General features: G+C 42.4%; 1 protein-coding gene across 1 annotated transcript in view; it reads right to left on the bottom strand.

Moving 5' to 3' along the window:
- Nucleotides 1–18,545, bottom strand: part of col7a1l (collagen type VII alpha 1-like) — a 69,695-nt gene that overhangs the window by 27,202 nt on the left and 23,948 nt on the right. Inside the window, 32 exon segments of the mRNA XM_035528554.1 lie at nucleotides 71–109; nucleotides 718–780; nucleotides 898–939; nucleotides 1,027–1,056; nucleotides 1,402–1,437; nucleotides 2,034–2,105; nucleotides 2,277–2,321; nucleotides 2,608–2,643; nucleotides 4,496–4,576; nucleotides 4,695–4,730; nucleotides 5,516–5,575; nucleotides 5,668–5,739; nucleotides 6,259–6,291; nucleotides 6,376–6,411; nucleotides 8,588–8,623; nucleotides 10,173–10,217; nucleotides 11,288–11,323; nucleotides 11,895–11,939; nucleotides 12,039–12,074; nucleotides 12,278–12,337; nucleotides 12,841–12,912; nucleotides 13,253–13,306; nucleotides 13,401–13,427; nucleotides 14,256–14,351; nucleotides 14,512–14,580; nucleotides 15,311–15,355; nucleotides 15,707–15,733; nucleotides 15,818–15,898; nucleotides 17,050–17,118; nucleotides 17,248–17,274; nucleotides 17,375–17,392; nucleotides 17,473–17,550. Coding sequence (XP_035384447.1) covers nucleotides 71–109; nucleotides 718–780; nucleotides 898–939; nucleotides 1,027–1,056; nucleotides 1,402–1,437; nucleotides 2,034–2,105; nucleotides 2,277–2,321; nucleotides 2,608–2,643; nucleotides 4,496–4,576; nucleotides 4,695–4,730; nucleotides 5,516–5,575; nucleotides 5,668–5,739; nucleotides 6,259–6,291; nucleotides 6,376–6,411; nucleotides 8,588–8,623; nucleotides 10,173–10,217; nucleotides 11,288–11,323; nucleotides 11,895–11,939; nucleotides 12,039–12,074; nucleotides 12,278–12,337; nucleotides 12,841–12,912; nucleotides 13,253–13,306; nucleotides 13,401–13,427; nucleotides 14,256–14,351; nucleotides 14,512–14,580; nucleotides 15,311–15,355; nucleotides 15,707–15,733; nucleotides 15,818–15,898; nucleotides 17,050–17,118; nucleotides 17,248–17,274; nucleotides 17,375–17,392; nucleotides 17,473–17,550 — 1,602 coding nt within the window.

Below are 18,545 nucleotides of genomic sequence, written 5' to 3'. Positions count from 1 at the left end.
GGTTTAAGGTTCACTTGGAAGCCAGACCTAAAGGGTTAGAATAAAACATATAATTCTGCAAAAGACTCACCAGGGAAATCCCTGGAGGACCCGGTTTTCCTGGTGCACCCTACAGAACGACGGAGGTGAGACAGAGAGAGGAGGAGAGTTGTTAGAGAGAGGAGGAGGGAGGTGAGGCAGAGAGAGGAGGAGAGGGGTGACAGAGAGGAGGAGAGGGGTGAGAGAGAGAGAGAGGAGGAGGAGGAGAGGGGTGAGACAGAGGAGGAGAGGGGTGAGAGAGAGGAGGAGAGGGGTTAGAGAGAGGAGGAGGGAGGTGAGACAGAGAGAGGAGGAGAGGGGTGACAGAGAGGAGGAGAGGGGTGAGAGAGAGAGAGAGGAGGAGGAGGAGAGGGGTGAGACAGAGGAGGAGAGGGGTGAGAGAGAGAGAGAGAGAGAGAGAGAGGAGGAGGAGAGGAGTGCGAGAAAGAGGAGGAGAGGAGTAAGAGAGAGGAGGAGGAGAGGGGTGAGACAGAGAGGAGGAGGAAAGGAGTGAGAGAGAGAGAGAGGACAGAAAGAAGAACAAGAACACAAAGGAATGAGAGACAGAACGCACACACAGAGGGAATCAAACAGATAGAAAACAAAAAGTAATTGAGACAAACACAGTAAGTTCTTTTCGAGCACTGTGAACTCCTCCACCCAGCAGGATTTGTGTGTGTGTCTGTGCGTGTGACTCACCGGTGGTCCTGGTAGTCCTGCCTCTCCAGGAAGGCCTGGGGGTCCAGGATCCCCTGGCTCACCCTGAAAAGAAGAAAACATGTAAAACATCCATGTCTGGTGTGCTAAATGAATCAGGAACATTCCCAGACATGTGACTTAATGGACACATTCACCAGAGTACACAAACTGCTCTTGTACCTTGACGGCACTGATGAAGGCGCCGTCTTCTGTCATGGATAACTGAGATGGAAGAAAGACCAACTCACATATGTGCAACTCTCTGGTCATCTGACAGAGAGAGTACTATATACAGGTGATGAAACTCACCTGAGAATGATCAGGTGCACCAGGTTTTCCCTGCAAGATGATGCATAAGGCCAAGAAGTATAAAAGGAGAATTAAAAATTAAAATAACAATCTCTCCTCCTTTCATTTAAAATGCAATTAAACTGTTTCATAACATATCACTGATATGAATTCAAAGTCCATTACAATTATTGATTCTAATAAACATCTGGTGTCTTATTAGGTAGAGGAGAGATTTATGCACTGGAGTAGCTGGGAGATGTATGACTTTAATTTTGGCTCAGAACACAAACTACAACTACCCCCAGGCACAACTACCCCAGGCACAACTACCCCAGGCACGACTACCACCCAGGCACAACTACCCCCAGCAGTAATAATATGTGCAGAACCTACAGGTTCCCCTTTCTCTCCCTTTGGTCCATCAGAACCCTGCGAAACAAGGAAAAGACCAGAACATCATTCATCCACAATAGCTGTAAAGTAGACTACTGACTAAGTAGAGTCTCACATCACCAGATCATCATTCATCCACAATAGCTGTAAAGTAGACTACTGACTCAGTGGAGTCTCACATCACCAGATCATCATTCATCCACAATAGCTGTAAAGTAGACTACTGACTAAGTAGAGTCTCACATCACCAGATCATCATTCATCCACAATAGCTGTAAAGTAGACTACTGACTCAGTGGAGTCTCACATCACCAGATCATCATTCATCCACAATAGCTGTAAAGTAGACTACTGACTCAGTGGAGTCTCACATCACAAGATCATAATTTATCCACAATAGCTGTAAAGTAGACTACTGACTCAGTGGAGTCTCACATCACAAGATCATCATTCATCCACAATAGTTGTAGACTACTGAGTACTGACTCAGTAGAGTCTCACATGCACAATGGCATAAATACACTTATGTTACATATAGCAAAAAAGAAGCTTTATTTTACCACTTAAAAAATACTCCTATTTAAAAAATAACATCCAACACCAAACTGGTATTGACCAACGCAGAGGCTCACCAATAACCCAGTCTGACCAGGGTTTCCTTTCTCACCAGGGTCTCCTGGTCGTCCAGGGAGACCAAGAGGGCCCTGTTGTTAAAAAAGAGTGTCAAATTAATGAGATGGCACAGACTTTATCTCTTTGGTGAGAGAGGATAATATACTATAAGGGAAATTCGTTTCCCTTAGTATTGATGAAAGATTTTTTTCAGACAGGAGGTAAGGTTTTAGAGGGAGAGAACGCCAGAGAGGAGACATTACCCTGATCCCTCTCTCCCCAGGATCTCCTGTAGAACCTGGTTCTCCCTGTGGAAAATAATCCGCCACAAACAGGTAGTGAGTCAGGTACAAGTGTGTGTATATGACTTATTTCAAATGGAAATTAGGTGCATATAAGTGGCTGAATACTTACATATGGATGAGTGTGTGTGTGTGTGTGTGTGTGTGTGTGTGTGTGCTATCTTTGATATCTTGATGTCTTCTCTCACCCTAGTACCTGTGTGTGTGTGTGTGTGTGTGTGTGTGTGTGTGTGTCTGTGTGTGTGTGTGTGTGTTTGTGTGTGTTATCTTTGATCTTGGTGTCTTCTCTCACCCTAGCTCCTGGTTCTCCTTTTGATCCTGGCAAACCCTGAAATGGATTAAAGCACAAAACTTCAGCAAAATTTATCTTCTCTGTTTTCTCCAAATGCAGTAATTTTCCAATATAGTAAGAGGTCGACCAAAATACACCATCGGTCCAACTGCACTTAACAAACTACCCTGCTTACTAAAGATGCCAAAAAACTGGCTTCGAGCAATAAAATGAAACACATTTATTTTCTCATCACAAGACCTGAATTTAAAATGATTTGCTGCGTTAGAGAACGTGCTTGAACAATATAATCCATTTCTCTTTAAATGGGATTGATTGCTTTTCACCTTGGGAAGGCACAGTGGTTTGGCGCTTTTGAGTTTTTTGGCTCATGTTTTTATGGTTCAGGTTGGAAAAGAAAAAACAAGTTAGACATGATTTTAACCTCCTGTTTTAACGGTGGCATGGTGGTTAGCACGTTTCTATCTCAGCACTCGGGTCTTGGGTGCGAGTCCCTATCTGGGTGGAGTTTCCATGTTCTCCCTGTGTCTGAGTCTCCTCTGGGGTCTGTGGTTTCCTCCCATAGTCCAAAATATATGTGTGAATGTGTGCATGTATGTCCAGTGATTGTTGGTGCACCATATGTACGTTCAGTGATGGCTGGTGCTCCGTGTGTATGTCCAGTGATGGTTGGTGCTCTGTGTGTACGTCCAGTGACAGTTGGTGCTCCGTGTGTATGTCCAGTGACAGTTGGTGCTCTGTTTGTACGTCCAGTGACGGTTGGTGCTCCGTGTGCGTACGTCCAGTGACGGTTGGTGCTCCGTGTGCGTACGTCCAGTGACGGTTGGTGCTCCGTGTGCGTACGTCCAGTGACGGTTGGTGCTCCGTGTGCGTACGTCCAGTGACGGTTGGTGCTCCGTGTGCGTACGTCCAGTGACGGTTGGTGCTCCGTGTGCGTACGTCCAGTGACGGTTGGTGCTCCGTGTGTGTACGTCCAGTGACGGTTGGTGCTCCGTGTGTGTACGTCCAGTGACGGTTGGTGCTCCGTGTGCGTATGTCCAGTGATGGTTGGTGCTCCGTGTGTGTACGTCCAGTGATGGTTGGTGCTCCGTGTGCGTATGTCCAGTGATGGTTGGTGCTCCGTGTGTGTACGTCCAGTGATGGTTGGTGCTCCGTGTGCGTATGTCCAGTGATGGTTGGTGCTCCGTGTGTGTACGTCCAGTGACGGTTGGTGCTCCGTGTGCGTACGTCCAGTGACGGTTGGTGCTCCGTGTGCGTATGTCCAGTGATGGTTGGTGCTCCGTGTGTGTACGTCCAGTGATGGTTGGTGCTCCGTGTGCGTATGTCCAGTGATGGTTGGTGCTCCGTGTGTGTACGTCCAGTGATGGTTGGTGCTCCGTGTGCGTATGTCCAGTGATGGTTGGTGCTTTGTCCTGGTCTGTCCTCCTCCCCTTCCGCTGCACCCGGGGTCAGTCCTCCAGGGGCTGTGGTCTCTGATTAAGAGTACGCTGTGTGCAAATTTGCTGCCACTTCTCATCGGTGTATGTGAATGAAAGCTGATATCTGTTGATATCTGTCTGTAAAGTATCCCTGAGTTTGTGAAAGGCGCCATATAAATGTACCCAATGATGATGAGTGTTTTATCAGCTACTCAGTCCAACTACTTATTTAAAGTCATTGAATGTCAGTGTACAATTCAGTACAAGAGAAACACTAGTAATTTATATTTAAAAAAACCTTCTAATTTCACTGTCATGGATTAATATAAATCATGTTTAAAAAATCCAAAAGTTATGTTTTGATTAAAAAGGGTAAATCCCTCCCCTTAAGATGATGGACTGAGCAGGAACTGCACACACCAGCACACACCTGCACACACCTGCACACACCTCTTCCGTGCTTTACTTACATCTTTACCTCTTAGTCCTGGCACTCCTGGGTTGCCGGTGAGAGCTGTGTCACCTTTCTCTCCCTTAAAGCCATCACTGCCCTAAAGACAAGCACAGAAAAGGGCAGTGTCTGTGAACCTGTGCTATAAGTCCACTGCTTGGAAATGATGAAGCATCACTCATATCAGACACAAAACACTATTTAGGGAGTGAGCTTACTTTAGAACCCGGTTTCCCTGACAATCCGACATTACCCTGTGTACAAACACACGAAAACATTGGAAACACAGGAAACATTAGCCAGTGTACAAAAACATGAAAACATAGGAAACATTAACCTGTGTACAAACACATGAAAACACAGGAAACATTAAGCTGTGTACAAACATATGAAAACACAGGAAACATTAAGCTGTGTACAAACACATGAAAACACAGGAAACATTAGCCTGTGTACAAACATATGAAAACACAGGAAACATTAGCCTGTGTACAAACACATGAAAACACAGGAAACATTAGCCTGTGTACAAACACATGAAAACACAGGAAACATTAGCCTGTGTACAAACATATGAAAACACAGGAAACATTAAGCTGTGTACAAACACATGAAAACACAGGAAACATTAGCCTGTGTACAAACATATGAAAACACAGGAAACATTAGCCTGTGTACAAACACATGAAAACACAGGAAACATTAGCCTGTGTACAAACACATGAAAACACAGGAAACATTAGCCTGTGTACAAACATATGAAAACAGGAAACATTAAGCTGTGTACAAACATATGAAAACACAGGAAACATTAGCCTGTGTACAAACACATGAAACCGCAGGAAAGAATGAATCACCAAGCCCCGTTTCCCAAAATCATTGTATTTTTTAGATCATCTTAAATGAAAGAGAGAGAGAGGGAGCATTTAGGGTAATGCTCACTCTAGCTTTTAGAGATGATCTTTGCTTTACAAAGCTTTTGGGAACCCAGCTCAGAACACTTCAGTCTGCTCATCTGGTTTTGATTCTCTTATCTTACCCTTTCACCGCTCTCACCCTTGGGGCCCGGCTGACCGGGGATGCCAAAGCCAGGGCTGCCCTTCAGAGACCACACAGACACTGAATCAGGTCCCATCATTCCTCAATTAATCATTCAGATACACATTTGCATATATGCAAATCCAGGTTTACCTTTTCACCTTTAACCCCCTGGTCTCCTTTAACTCCCTGAGACCCAGGAGGTCCAACCGCTCCAATATCTCCCTATAAGATGAAAGATTCAGCGGCCGTTACAAATGCAAACTAGGACTCGTTCATCACAGCTGGTAAGGCACCTAAGTAGATTAGAAAGATTCTCTAGTGACTGGTGTACTGTAGAGCCCTGATCCACTATTGCTTAGGCTCACTTTTAACATCACCATGTGTTCTGCTGGACTCCTGCAGTGAACCGAGAGGCTTCATCCAAGAATCGTGTTCATATGTAGGCCTTGGGGAGCGTGAGGTTTCACGTCAGTGCTCTCTCCACTAATTAAAAGCACGGGAGTTATCAGACGGACCTACACTGTGTGCTTTTATCGCTGTGAATGCAAGGGTCCCGTTGGAGGACTCGCTGTCAAACTTCATTCTTATGTTCAGACAAGACCCAACGCAGTGCGTGGGGGGGGGGGGGGGGAGCCAAACACGGATGACACGCGGTTCAGAAAGCTCATTCACATCCATTTTACATCCGTTACCGTATGGCACATTAAAAAAAGCAAAACAACAAGAAACAATTTGTCTTACCCTTGTGCCTTTCTTCCCAGGGGGCCCAAGTATCTGTGTTAAACAAGAAAATGATAAATTCCTGCTAATGTGAAAATGTGAGGTCTATGAGTGAGGAAGTCATTTTACAACGTCTACCCCTTTAGCAGGGTCTCCTGGGGCTCCACGCTGTCCCTGCAAAAACAGAGCAAGTCTTAAAGGAAGAATGGGCAGAAGAACACAACCAACTAACCCAGTTAAAAGGTCGTGAACCCGTATGACTTGTCTGGATTTCTGCATGAATGGCTCCTAGAAGATCGGATCACATTTTAAGTTGATATTGGTAAATAAAGAAAAAAAGAAAAGGAAAAATAAAGTTTTATTACCAAAGAGGTTGGTGATGCAGCATGACAGCAATATGAAACATAGGAGTCAATAAACAACCGAGCGGCTCACAACAGAGGAAAATTACATACATTAAATATAGCCTTGTCCCTTAAGGTCCTCCTTAGTCATGTGCTGGACTGATTAGCAATTGTTTGCTTGTAGCTTTTGCCAGTAAAGGAGGTAACACCAGTTACCAAATGCAAGACTTCACATGTCTGTCAATGGCCTTGTAAAACATTCCATCTTTAGCGTTGAAAAGATCATGTTAGGTGCCGTTCAAACAGAAGTCCAGGTCATTTCACAGCGTCCACAGATATGTCCCTGCTACTGTGTTTGTATCTGTGTACATATACACAGTGTTTGTACCTGCGTACATATACACTGTGTTTGTATCTGTGTACATATACACTGTGTTTGTATCTGTGTACATATACACTGTGTTTGTATCTGTGTACATATACACTGTGTTTGTATCTGTGTACATATACACTGTGTCTGTATCTGTGTACATATAACCTGTGTTTGTATCTGCGTACATATACACTGTGTTTGTATCTGTGTACATATACACTGTGTCTGTATCTGTGTACATATAACCTGTGTTTGTACCTGTGAACATATACCCTGTGTTTGTATTTGTGTACTTATAACCTGTGTTTATACCTGTGAACATATACCCTGTGTTTGTATTTGTGTACATATAACCTGTGTTGTACCTGTGAACATATACCCTGTGTTTGTATTTGTGTACATATAACCTGTGTTTGTACCTGTGAACATATACCCTGTGTTTGTATCTGTGTACATATACACTGTGTTTGTATCTGTGTACATATGCACTGTGTTTGTACCTGTGTACATATACCCTGTGTTTGTATCTGTGTACATATACCTTGTGTTTGTATCTGTGTACATATACCTTGTGTTTGTTCAGACTTGTGGCTGGTCATTGCATGTACCAAGACTTTGTTATCATTTTTGTGTTGCCTGTGTTATCCTATAGCCTCTATCGTGTCTGCTACTCACAGTTGTTTGTTTGTACCTCTGCTTGTGTAAGTCTTGTTATTTGGTGTATTCTGTTATCTCTGTTTCAGTGTATTTTTGTGTAACTCTTTGTGTTGGCTCTTTGACCCTGGACCTTATGACCCTGACTTTGGATTTGCGCTTAATAATAAATTTCGTTCTTCCCAGCCAATTTGTCTGCCTCCTAATCGCTCCACATTACAGCTATAAGATGTAACATTGTAATTAATATAATGTAATATTATGCAGAAATTTGACTGATTCTAACATTGTCAGACTGTGTAAATGTCACAAATATGACATTAGGAACAATGTGATATTAGAACTAGCAATGATTCCTTTCAGTGCCCCAATACCTGAGCATATCTTTACTATTTGCAATAATTTCTGTGTTTTGTGGTTGTAATATGACACATAAACATTTTCTACAGATATATTGTACTGTACATTCCTAATAGGATGTACATAAACACTCTCTTACTTACACACATTCACAAGCACACACACACACACATATTAATTAATTAATTAATTCATTCATTCATTCATTCATTCATTCAATCATTCAATCATTCAATAACGCACACAGGCACGTGTACACACGCGCACACACACACACACACACACACACACACGCGCGCACACAGGCACGCGTACACGCACGCACGCACACACGCACGCACACACACACACGTACACAGGCACACATACACACGTGCACACACACACACAAACACACAGGCACGTGTACACACACGCACACATGCACACACACACACACACACACACACACACACACATACACAGGCACGCGTACACACACGCACGTACACAGGCACGCGTACACACGCGCACACACGCGCGCACACACACGCACACAGGCACGCGTACACACGCGCACACACGCACGCGGATACACACACCCACACACACAGTCTCCTAAAATAAAGATGACATTCACCTCCTCACCCTTCGGCCCCGCAGCTCCTGGGAAGCCCTATGTTTAACAAAAACAAAACAGCGAGATGTCTTATTGAATTGGTATTCCATAACTGCAGATGACTTCAGGAGGTGTAGTGCAGCTTGCCTTTCCTGCCATTCCTGGCTCCCAGGACCTATTATGACAGACATTGTGGAGGTGTAGTGATTAATATAATCATTTGAGACCCATTAGCTAACCAATCCAGGCATGATTTTCACTTCATGAAGTACACTGACGCAACTGGAAGTGCAGCTCTGGCATAGACTCCCATCAGTAAAGTTACACTGGCAAAATAAATAACTCATCACACCAATCATGGGTCATACACACATCCTCAGAGTGTCACACTTGTTAATCAGGATAATTCTCCATGCACATGTCTTTCTTTTCAGTCATCAGAGTTGAGGAATACTCTGGAGACTTCGGTCCTGAACCACTGGGCTCAAATCCATGGCCGACCAGAGAGCTGTGCGGAGGAAGTGTTCTTTCACTAATCAGCTTTGATAATTTCCCCCGGGTGCGCTAGTTCCTACTGCTGTATAGCAAAAATAACAACGGGGAGGCCAGGACTCCTCTTTAGATGTTAGAAGGGGCGACCGAAGTAATGGAGAAGTCCATTACTGGGTGTCTCGAGCGTGTCTTCCAAGCATTCAGGTTTCTCTGAATACAGTCAACACCTGCGGCACATTACATTAAATCTACCCTGCTATAAACGCCTGCTGGTTTCGGCCTGCCCTTGTGAAGTCGTTCATGTTCCCATCATATACACACTGTTCTGTTTCTTTGTTATCATGGCTTCTACTTGTGTGTATGCACATGTGAATCTGTGTGCATGCGTGTGTGTGTGTGTGTGTGTGTGTGTGTGTGTGTGTGTGTGTGTGTGTGTGTGTGAGAGAGAGAGAGAGAGAGACTTGGTGAACTGCAGCCCAGTTTCAGGGGCTGTTTCTGGTGGGCCTCCAGCAGGTCCAGCTAACCCACCCTGTCGAACATCTGACTCTTTTCAGCCTTTCATGGGTTTTAGCCTTCACCAGGGTGTTAAAATCAACTAGCCTTTAACACTGTATATTTTTTCTTCAATTATAGAATTATAATACAACTTATGAGTGGCAATATGCTTGTAAGACACTGTGTTCTCATACAAAGACATTTTGTAATTTGGCTTTCTGGTGCCTTGGGCCTTAGATGGTTATATTCCCCAGTATAATTAGAAGACTGAAGCACAGATCTCAGGATGGGAACACCCTGAACCAATCTGTCCCTTCTGCATAAGTCTGCCTTATTTCGAGCCATTTGTTCTATAGATCTGCAGTCCATGTTTATGCTTGGCACCATCGACAACATGGTGCACAACCTCCAGCTGAGGTGTTTGGGTCCAGAACATTAGCTGTGCCTGTATCGTACTATTCCAAGAAATGTATGCATTTAGAGGTGTCCTGTGTGGTTATGCCCTCCAGCTCATGCAGTTGAAAGGTTGCGAGTTTGGAGGATATTTTCTCAGCGGTACGTTGACATGAAGGTGCACTGCAGGGAGAGATGAGAAAAATCGCAGAGCGTCTTCACTTACCGCCAGTCCCTGAGGTCCCATAGACCCCGCCTCCCCACGATCACCCTGGGATACAAACGCAAATTTAACCAGTTTAGCTGAAAAATTTGCATAACACGAAAAGCAAAACTAGTTCTTTAAAGAAAATTGAATTTATTCATTATTGTGAGGCCCTGTTGATCTGAATGACCTTTGGCCATCACGAGAGTGAATCCAAACACCATGCAAAGCTTTTCCATTAAAGACAGCCTAGACAAGAAGAGTACACAATTTGACCAAGACCTTATGCTACAGGCAAGAACTTAAATGTCCATGTCTGACCATTTCCACACACAGTGTAAAGCACTCTTCTTTGATGATGATGTACGCTAACACCCATCAGTTCAAAATGATTTTTTCATGTGCACAATTTGGTGTTCTCTAAGCAGTTAGGTAGAGCAGGGCTGTCAAACAGGCCACATTATATTGTCAATAACGATAAATAGTCAGTGTCACACCAAGAAATTCTCTTCCATGTATTAATTTATCGTTACTTATCTAATACCTATTCTGAATGCTGAAAATGAGCGTGTGTCACATACAAAACAGATGAACATACCTCAGTTCATTCTCAAAAAAAAGGAAGACTGGCTTACATCATCTCATTCTTAGCTTGCTAACAAAGTCGTGTTGTCATTCTGTCATCGGTGCTTTGCTGCTATATCCATAAGGTCTGCTGCGTCTATAGGTTGTTTTTGTCAATCAAACAAATTAATGGGGTTTCCAAAATAGTCTCTGTTGCACAAAACAATGTTTAATTTCTGATATGTTTTGCCCTATTTTTCTTAAATTCTTTGGAAATATGAGTTCATTAAAGCGAAAAACAGAAAAGAAAAATGAAATTTGCTCCATCAACGTCCTTCTCCGTTGACTGAGCAGAGGTGTCCTTTAAAGGACCCCCTGAATTCAGTTCACATCTCTAATACACATCAATCCATAATGATTTCAGCCTAAATACACAGGACAGGTGACTAGCGGAAAAACAGTGGGTGCTAATGATGATCAGAGTCTACTAACACCTTTTCATGTCTTTAGAAGAAGATAACGGTAACTGAGGGGGAGAACTGTTTGGGTCCCTGAGGTGGGTACACTCTTACCTTGTCTCCGTGTTCTCCCTTCAAACCTTTTTTTCCCTAAGCACAGACAAAGGTCTTGGGTGAGAATGCGCATATGTAAACTCATCAAACACTGCAACCAATACTCAGTGACACCCCAGCTGGTGTTACCTTCATTAGAAATGGTGTGTGTGCTCCTACACACACAAGCCTCTTTATTTGGTGCCTTATGTTTTATATATGTTAGGAATGCTTTATTACAGGTGGCCAAATACAAACTGCATCCGGTCTGCTTCCATGCAGAGCTTGCCAGCCATTGTATACGACATTAATCAGCTATCGACCAGCTGTTATTTTAGTGATGTGCCATTGCAAACAGAGCAGAGGTGCTGACATGGGTGTGGGTGTTGTGCTGATGTGAGTGTATCCGGCCCAGCGGTGATGGTGGAGTTTTTACACACTTCAGTGTCACTGCTACTCTGGTGTCCAAAAATATCCAGCCAAATGCTACCTGTTTCTAGGGGAAGGTTAACACGCACTGTATGTGGCAGTGGGCGGGCCACAGTCTCTAACCATGATTCTAATGAATAAATAGTCCCAATAAAGTGGATGGTGAGTGTGTATACTACCACAGGCTCCGCCACCGTACCCTGGGCCCGATGGTGCCTGCCGCTCCTTGGACTCCGTACGCCCCCTGTGAATGCAGGAGAAACATGTGACTTCAGTTACGTGCTACTCTTCACCGATGAGTCAGCACCAAGAGATGGCATCGATTTGACAGACCGCTGAGTACCTTTGGACCCACAGGCCCTGCTGGTCCTACATCTCCCTGAAACAGGAAAAGGTCATTACTAGCAAGAATTCAACAATTCTTTACTAGCCTATTTAAAGAATTTTTTAATAGCACAAAAGCTATCAGATTAAAATGCTACTTCTTAAAAAAAAAGAGGAAAGTACAAAGATATAAAATACAAAGGCTGAAGAGAAATTTGTGAAATAAATATGCTTGCACCTGTAATAAATAGTAAGTACCTTATCTCCAGGAGGTCCACGTGGCCCTTGAACACCCGGAATTCCCACACACTCTTCTCCCTGTGTAGTAGCAAAGAATAATCCCAGTATGGGAATTTAGTTTCACTGTAGCCAGGAAACTGACTCAGAATATCACACTGACTTTCTGCCTTGAACCATAAATGACATCATTCTGCCCTTATTGAGGAAGAAAAGGAGCTGCTTTAATGTGGTTCAAAGGCAAGTGCTGCTTGTCTGCATGCGAGAAGTCCAGGTTTGTTTCAGTAGAGTTATTTCATTAAAATTATACAATTTCATTAGAGTTATTCTATGTCATTAGAATTATTCTATTTCATTAAAGTATTCTATTTCATTAGAGTTAGTCTATGTTATTAGTTATTTTGTCATTAGAATTATTCTATTTCTTTAAAGTATTCTATTTCATTAGAGTTAGTCTGCTATTAGTTATTTTATGTCATTAGAATTATTCTATTTCATTAAATTATTATATTTCATTAGAGTTAGTCTATGTTATTAGTTATTTTATGTCATTAGAATTATTCTTTTTCAAATGCGGCACCCACTTTTTCTCCTTTCTGACCAGGAAGTCCAGGGATTCCGTCCACTCCTATTGGTCCTGGGAGGCCTGCCTGACCCTTATCATGCAAAGCAGAGTGATACATTATGAGGGGGGAAAAAAGCATAGCTTCAAGGACAGCACTGTCAGCTTGCCTTTCTCTGAGTCTGTGTGGATGACTGATGGATACGTCATACAGCGAGAAGGACAGCGTGACCCCTACCAAACTACAAATCCTCCATCTTTCAGTCCTGACCATCAATTACTCAGTGAGGATGTTTCACTGCCATAACCCTCAGCACAAAGCTTCAGAGTTGCTACAACCAAAGTTAATGAGTTAAAGACTGCAGGGGTCAACGTTGCATGGGCTATGACTATGACCGAGCTCTTAACATCTAAGCGTGGGTGTCAGGACTAACATTTGTTCCGTTTGCTCCTTTGTCTCCCTTGGGTCCTGGTTTCCCACGTGGACCCTAGAAAAGTCACAGAATTAACAACCAATTGAAGAGAGATAAATCACTTCAACAAAATGGTGACATCATAAAATGTTGGATAAAACACACTCACTCTAGGACCAGGTTGTCCAATTTCACCCTGTAAAAAAGAATAACGTGCACACATTTCTTAAGCACTTTAATCTTCAAATAGCCAATTTAATTAGTCCACAAAAACAGAAAGTACAGAGGCAGCTGAAAGTTTAAGAACACTTGGAAACTGTTCTTTCATAATAGACTTGTTTCCTGCAGATATACTGTGTCTTGCATGAATTTGATGTGTGCTTCAGGTTATGTTGCTAAAGAATTAGCCACTTAGCTTGCCACAGCAGTTGCAGACACTTGCCATGGCCTCAAAATTTGTCTTAAAGATTTACCTTCACTGTTTAATGTATTAACACATTTCTTCTCTTAACTGTACCTATGATACTTATACTTATATAGTTACAATTGACCCTCGTCTGTTGAAATTTATTTGAAATGAGAATTTTTATACTTAGGTCAGTAATACCACACTGTATTGTCCTACTTTCAGACTTTATACTCAATTAAAGACAAAGCAACACCTAACAGAATCGTTAGCGATCATGAGACAGAATACTTGACAGCACACCAGAGAGAACAAGGTGCCAAGATGGGAGTGCACATCCTGTCAACACTGATAAATATGTATGTTGCTCTAGAAAGGAGTGTCTGCCAAATGCTCTAAATGTAAAATGGATATTGTGATCTGTTGTGTTCACGCAGGTGCCGGATAATGCTAAATATGACTAAATGTATTTTGATTGTGGGCTTTTGAGTTACTGCCATGACCTTCTTTTAAGTAGCTTTGGGAAGCCAAAGGCATAGTTGGAGATGAAGTATAATACATTTCTCATACATGTCTTTCATGCTTTAAGTCATCTTTACTAGTTATGATGTTCATTACCTTCACAGAAACACCTGGAAGGCCAGATGATCCAGGCTGGCCAGGAAGACCGGGAGGCCCTGACGCACCTGGTACACCTGGAACCCCCTGTGGACCCTGGCAAACCGAAATAAGATATTACGCTACAAAACTGCTAAATGTAGGCTGGATGAGGCTATTCAGATGATCACAGAGAAATGCATATGCAATAAAAATGTATAACTGAATGCTTAAGTTGTAGAAACTGGTTGACATAGTCTACAACAGGCAGACCTACAGAATATCCTGGTTCTCCTTTACGTCCTGGAGCCACTTCCATACCTCCGATTACATATCCAGGCTCTCCCTAAAAAGCACAAAATGCTTTCAGCTACTATAAGTTCTCATGGAGCAGAACTAACTGTTATGCTGTTAAGAAATGTTTTGTTTTCTTAATTCAGTGTTCAAACTTTCTTCATTCTTCAGGTAAATGTATTCTCAATACTTCTCAATTTGAATGGCCAGCTACAAGAATTCACCAGTGGTGTACAACCAGGTTTTTTTATTGCAAACTAAAGCTATTTTTAGTGGTGAAGAACAGTCAGATTTTATTCAGGGCCAAGGTATAGTCAGGTTTATCCAGTGGCAAGGTACAGCCAGGTTTATCCAGTGGCAAGGTACAGTCAGGTTTTATTCATTGGTGAGGTACAGTCAGTTCTTCTTCAATGGTGAGGTACAGTTGGGTTTTATTCAGTGGCGAGGTACAGTCAGTTCTTCAATGATGAGGTACAGTCAGTTCTTCAGTGGCGAGGTACAGTCAGATTTTATTCAGTGGTGAGGTACAGTTAGTTCTTCTTTACTGGTGAGGTACAGCTGGGTTTTATTCAGTGGTGAGGTACAATCATTTGTTTAGTAGTGAGGTACAGTCAGTTCTTCAGTGGTGAGGTACAGTCAGTTCTCCAGTGGTGAGGTCCAGTCAGTTCTTCAGTGGTGAGGTACAGTCAGTTCTTCAGTGGTGAGGTACAGTCAGTTCTCCAGTGGTGAGGTACAGTCAGTTCTTCAGTCATGAGGTCAGTCAGGTTTAGGTTGTGACTCACTCTTTCCCCTCGCTGCCCTTTTTGTCCAGGAATGCCAGGAGACCCCTAAATAACAATCATAATAACAATGTATGTTTAAATAACAATCATAAAAACAAAACAATGTATATGCATCAATTGGATAGCATATTTGTTTAAATTAGTTTGAACAAACATGAAATATTCTGCTTTTGACTAAGCTAATTTATTCATTTCCTATGTATAATAGGCACCTGCATTTCCCAATAAACTGAATTCTGGCTACTGGATTCTGGCCACTGGTAACTGGCTATTCAGGTGTCAACAAATTAAACTATGAACACTTCTAGGTATTATGTTTTGTTTTGTACTTAAAATACCACAATGAATAACATTTATTTGAAAGGATAAATGAAAGTGTTGATTTGAGACACTCACCATATCCCCCGGAACACCAGGAGGGCCCTGTGTTACACAATTATACCATGTCAGAACATTATTACAGAAGATTACAGTAGGAGTAAAACAAGATTTTGGCTATTTCTTTACCCTTGTTCCAGCAGACCCAGGGGGGCCGGTGCGACCTGGCCGGCCTGGTAATCCTGGAATGCCATCTATCCCGGGAAGACCCTGAAGAAATGGCATTGGGAATTTTATTACAGGCGCAAACAAAAACAGGACTGGTCCAAACAGACACAGCGCATTTATTTATGTATTCCTTTATGTCGAAGTTTAGCATGTGCCCAACCTACAGTACACAACGGCCTTCAGAATAAAAACGTTTTATTGTTGATATGTGGAAAATATAAAACAAGGTTCAAATACATTACACATGATCCAGGATAATGTATCATACATTCTACACCACACACACACACACACACACACACACACACAAACCCTCAGACAACAGTGAACAACTTTTCATGTGGGAATTAATGCCACTAAGAGTGTAGCTACTGAAGAAAACAGCTGTGTGAGAACTTCAAATACACAGGCAAAACAGACAATACTCTCCACCCAAGTAACACACACAGGCAAAATAGAATTCTACATTTGTGCTGAGAAACCAACAAAGTGCTATGAATCACAACTGCATACTTTAAAATAAAATGGGGTAAAAAATAAACATTTTTGATAGACTACCTTTAAGCATAGATAGGGAAACTGTGTCATGAGTCATGAGTTATATTTGTATGCAAAAGTACAACTGGACATGGACTATCATGACGCTCGCACTTTAAACATAAACATGTAAATATGTCACAGAACATGCTTCAATCCTGTGTTCCGCAATATTTTATATTTTATATATGACAAATCATATTAACATTTCCCGCATTTTGAACCTTGTAATAAAATGTTTATTTATATCTAGAGATTTACATCTGTATAAAGTGTACATTTATTGTACAAAGTGTACATTTATTTAAAATTACTGTATAAAGTGTAAATATACAAATACAAGATCCAGCAGCTCGTAACTGGAGCTGCCAATTCATGTTCATATTGCAGCAGTCAGTCATTTTTAATACGACTGTATTCATGTCCCTCCTTCTTGAACAGAGGCAGTGCAGAAGTGGACGAAGCATGCGGCACAAACAGAGCCACCGATAAAGAACAACTCTGACTTCAATAACAACCGTTATTTGCTTAAACAACATATAACCTGCAGAACAAATCCACTAATTAATAGGATAGATCAACTTTGCAAGGAAAACAATAGAAAAACAATCCTTCCGAATAAAAGGTGGGATGAGTCTGAGAAAGAGCGTACTCACCCTTTCTCCTTTCTCGCCTTTGCTTTTTATGGCAAATATGTCGTAATGGGCAGAGTCAAGCTTTGGGCGCTGAGAACGAGATTTAAAAAGAAGTTCACAGCGAATTAAAGCAATTTAACTAATGAAGGAACAGAAAAGTGCATTCATGACTGAACGGTTGTGAATGATTGCACAACAGCTTCCCAGTGTCCTGCATACCAGTCCACCGTGCTGGAACCCATCCCCCTGTGAGCCACAGAGCAGAAGGTACTTCACTACATATCATTTCACTATTACAAGAACACAAAATAAAAGTATGAAATAGTAAGAAAAATCAGCCACAAACCTTTTCACCTTTTTGACCCTGTAACATAAAATAGACAAAAAAGTCAGTTTCAGATCATTGAATTGGGACATTATATTGGTGGATGGCGAGAGACATACTTTGCACTGGATTGGACAGGGGCCCTCAGGTTTGGAAACAGCTTCCGGGTCACTTGTGGGTGTGTCCAGCTGGGCAGACTTTAAGCAAAAAATAGACACACAAACACACACACACACACACACACACACACACACACACACACACACACACGTGCACATTGAGAAAGATGAAGGGAGTATATGAGATGGTGGGAAAAAAGACACCATCAGCGAAGGATGTCCACAGGAGGACATAAGACAACAGTGGGAAGTCTTGAGCACCAGTGCTTCTTGCTCATTGAAGTCCGAACACTCCCAGTACTGTGAACATGTGGAAACTACTGAGCTATGGAAGTAAGAATGCAGGGAGTGTGAGTGTATGACTGTATCCTGCATGGCCAGTGATGGCGTGCTGTCCTGGGTGTTAAACTCCCCTTCCCTGCTCCTGATGTAGTCCCCCATGGGGCTGTGGTTCCCCATCCAGAGTATGCTGTGCGTGACTGGCTGCCTCTTCTCATCGACGTGTGTGTGCGTTAATTGGATGTAAAAGCCTAGGGTTTCTTGTAAAGTGTCCTTGGGTATAAAGGAGCAGTATAATTGTATCTAATAAGAAGAAGAAGAAGAAGAAGAACACTGGTAAATATCTGACAACTAGAACTGATAGAATAATTGTGCTGCAGTAGCAGTGCTGGCCTGAACACACCGGATCATGTTAGGAGCTACTCACGCAGGAGTTCATAAAATACAAAGAGGTTTCCCAAACTTTCTGCAGAACTCCAAAACTCTGACCGATCCCCTACTGTTCACGGTCAGCCTCTGTCACAAGATATCAAGGCTAGTGCAAACGTGCTGGATGTTCTGAGTTAAATCTGTCGGACGGCTCCCACTGTGAATGTCAAGTCTTCTAAGGTCCAGCCAGAACCCTCAATCACAATAACACAAGGGGGCCCGCACACACACTGAGAATATGAATATAAAAATGTAAAGTAGGAAAGTGAATATAAAGTTGCTCTATCTATTATCTGAGCACTGTAGAGTTACTTAACACAAGTCATGATCGAATTCTGGGAAAAATCATACTTATGCACAAGTTA

Source organism: Electrophorus electricus, chromosome 7 (assembly GCF_013358815.1).
Source record: "Electrophorus electricus isolate fEleEle1 chromosome 7, fEleEle1.pri, whole genome shotgun sequence".
In the NCBI taxonomy this organism is placed as follows: Eukaryota; Metazoa; Chordata; class Actinopteri; order Gymnotiformes; family Gymnotidae; genus Electrophorus; species Electrophorus electricus.
Note: the sequence above shows the minus strand (reverse complement) of the source record. Positions and strands in the feature narration are given on the sequence as shown.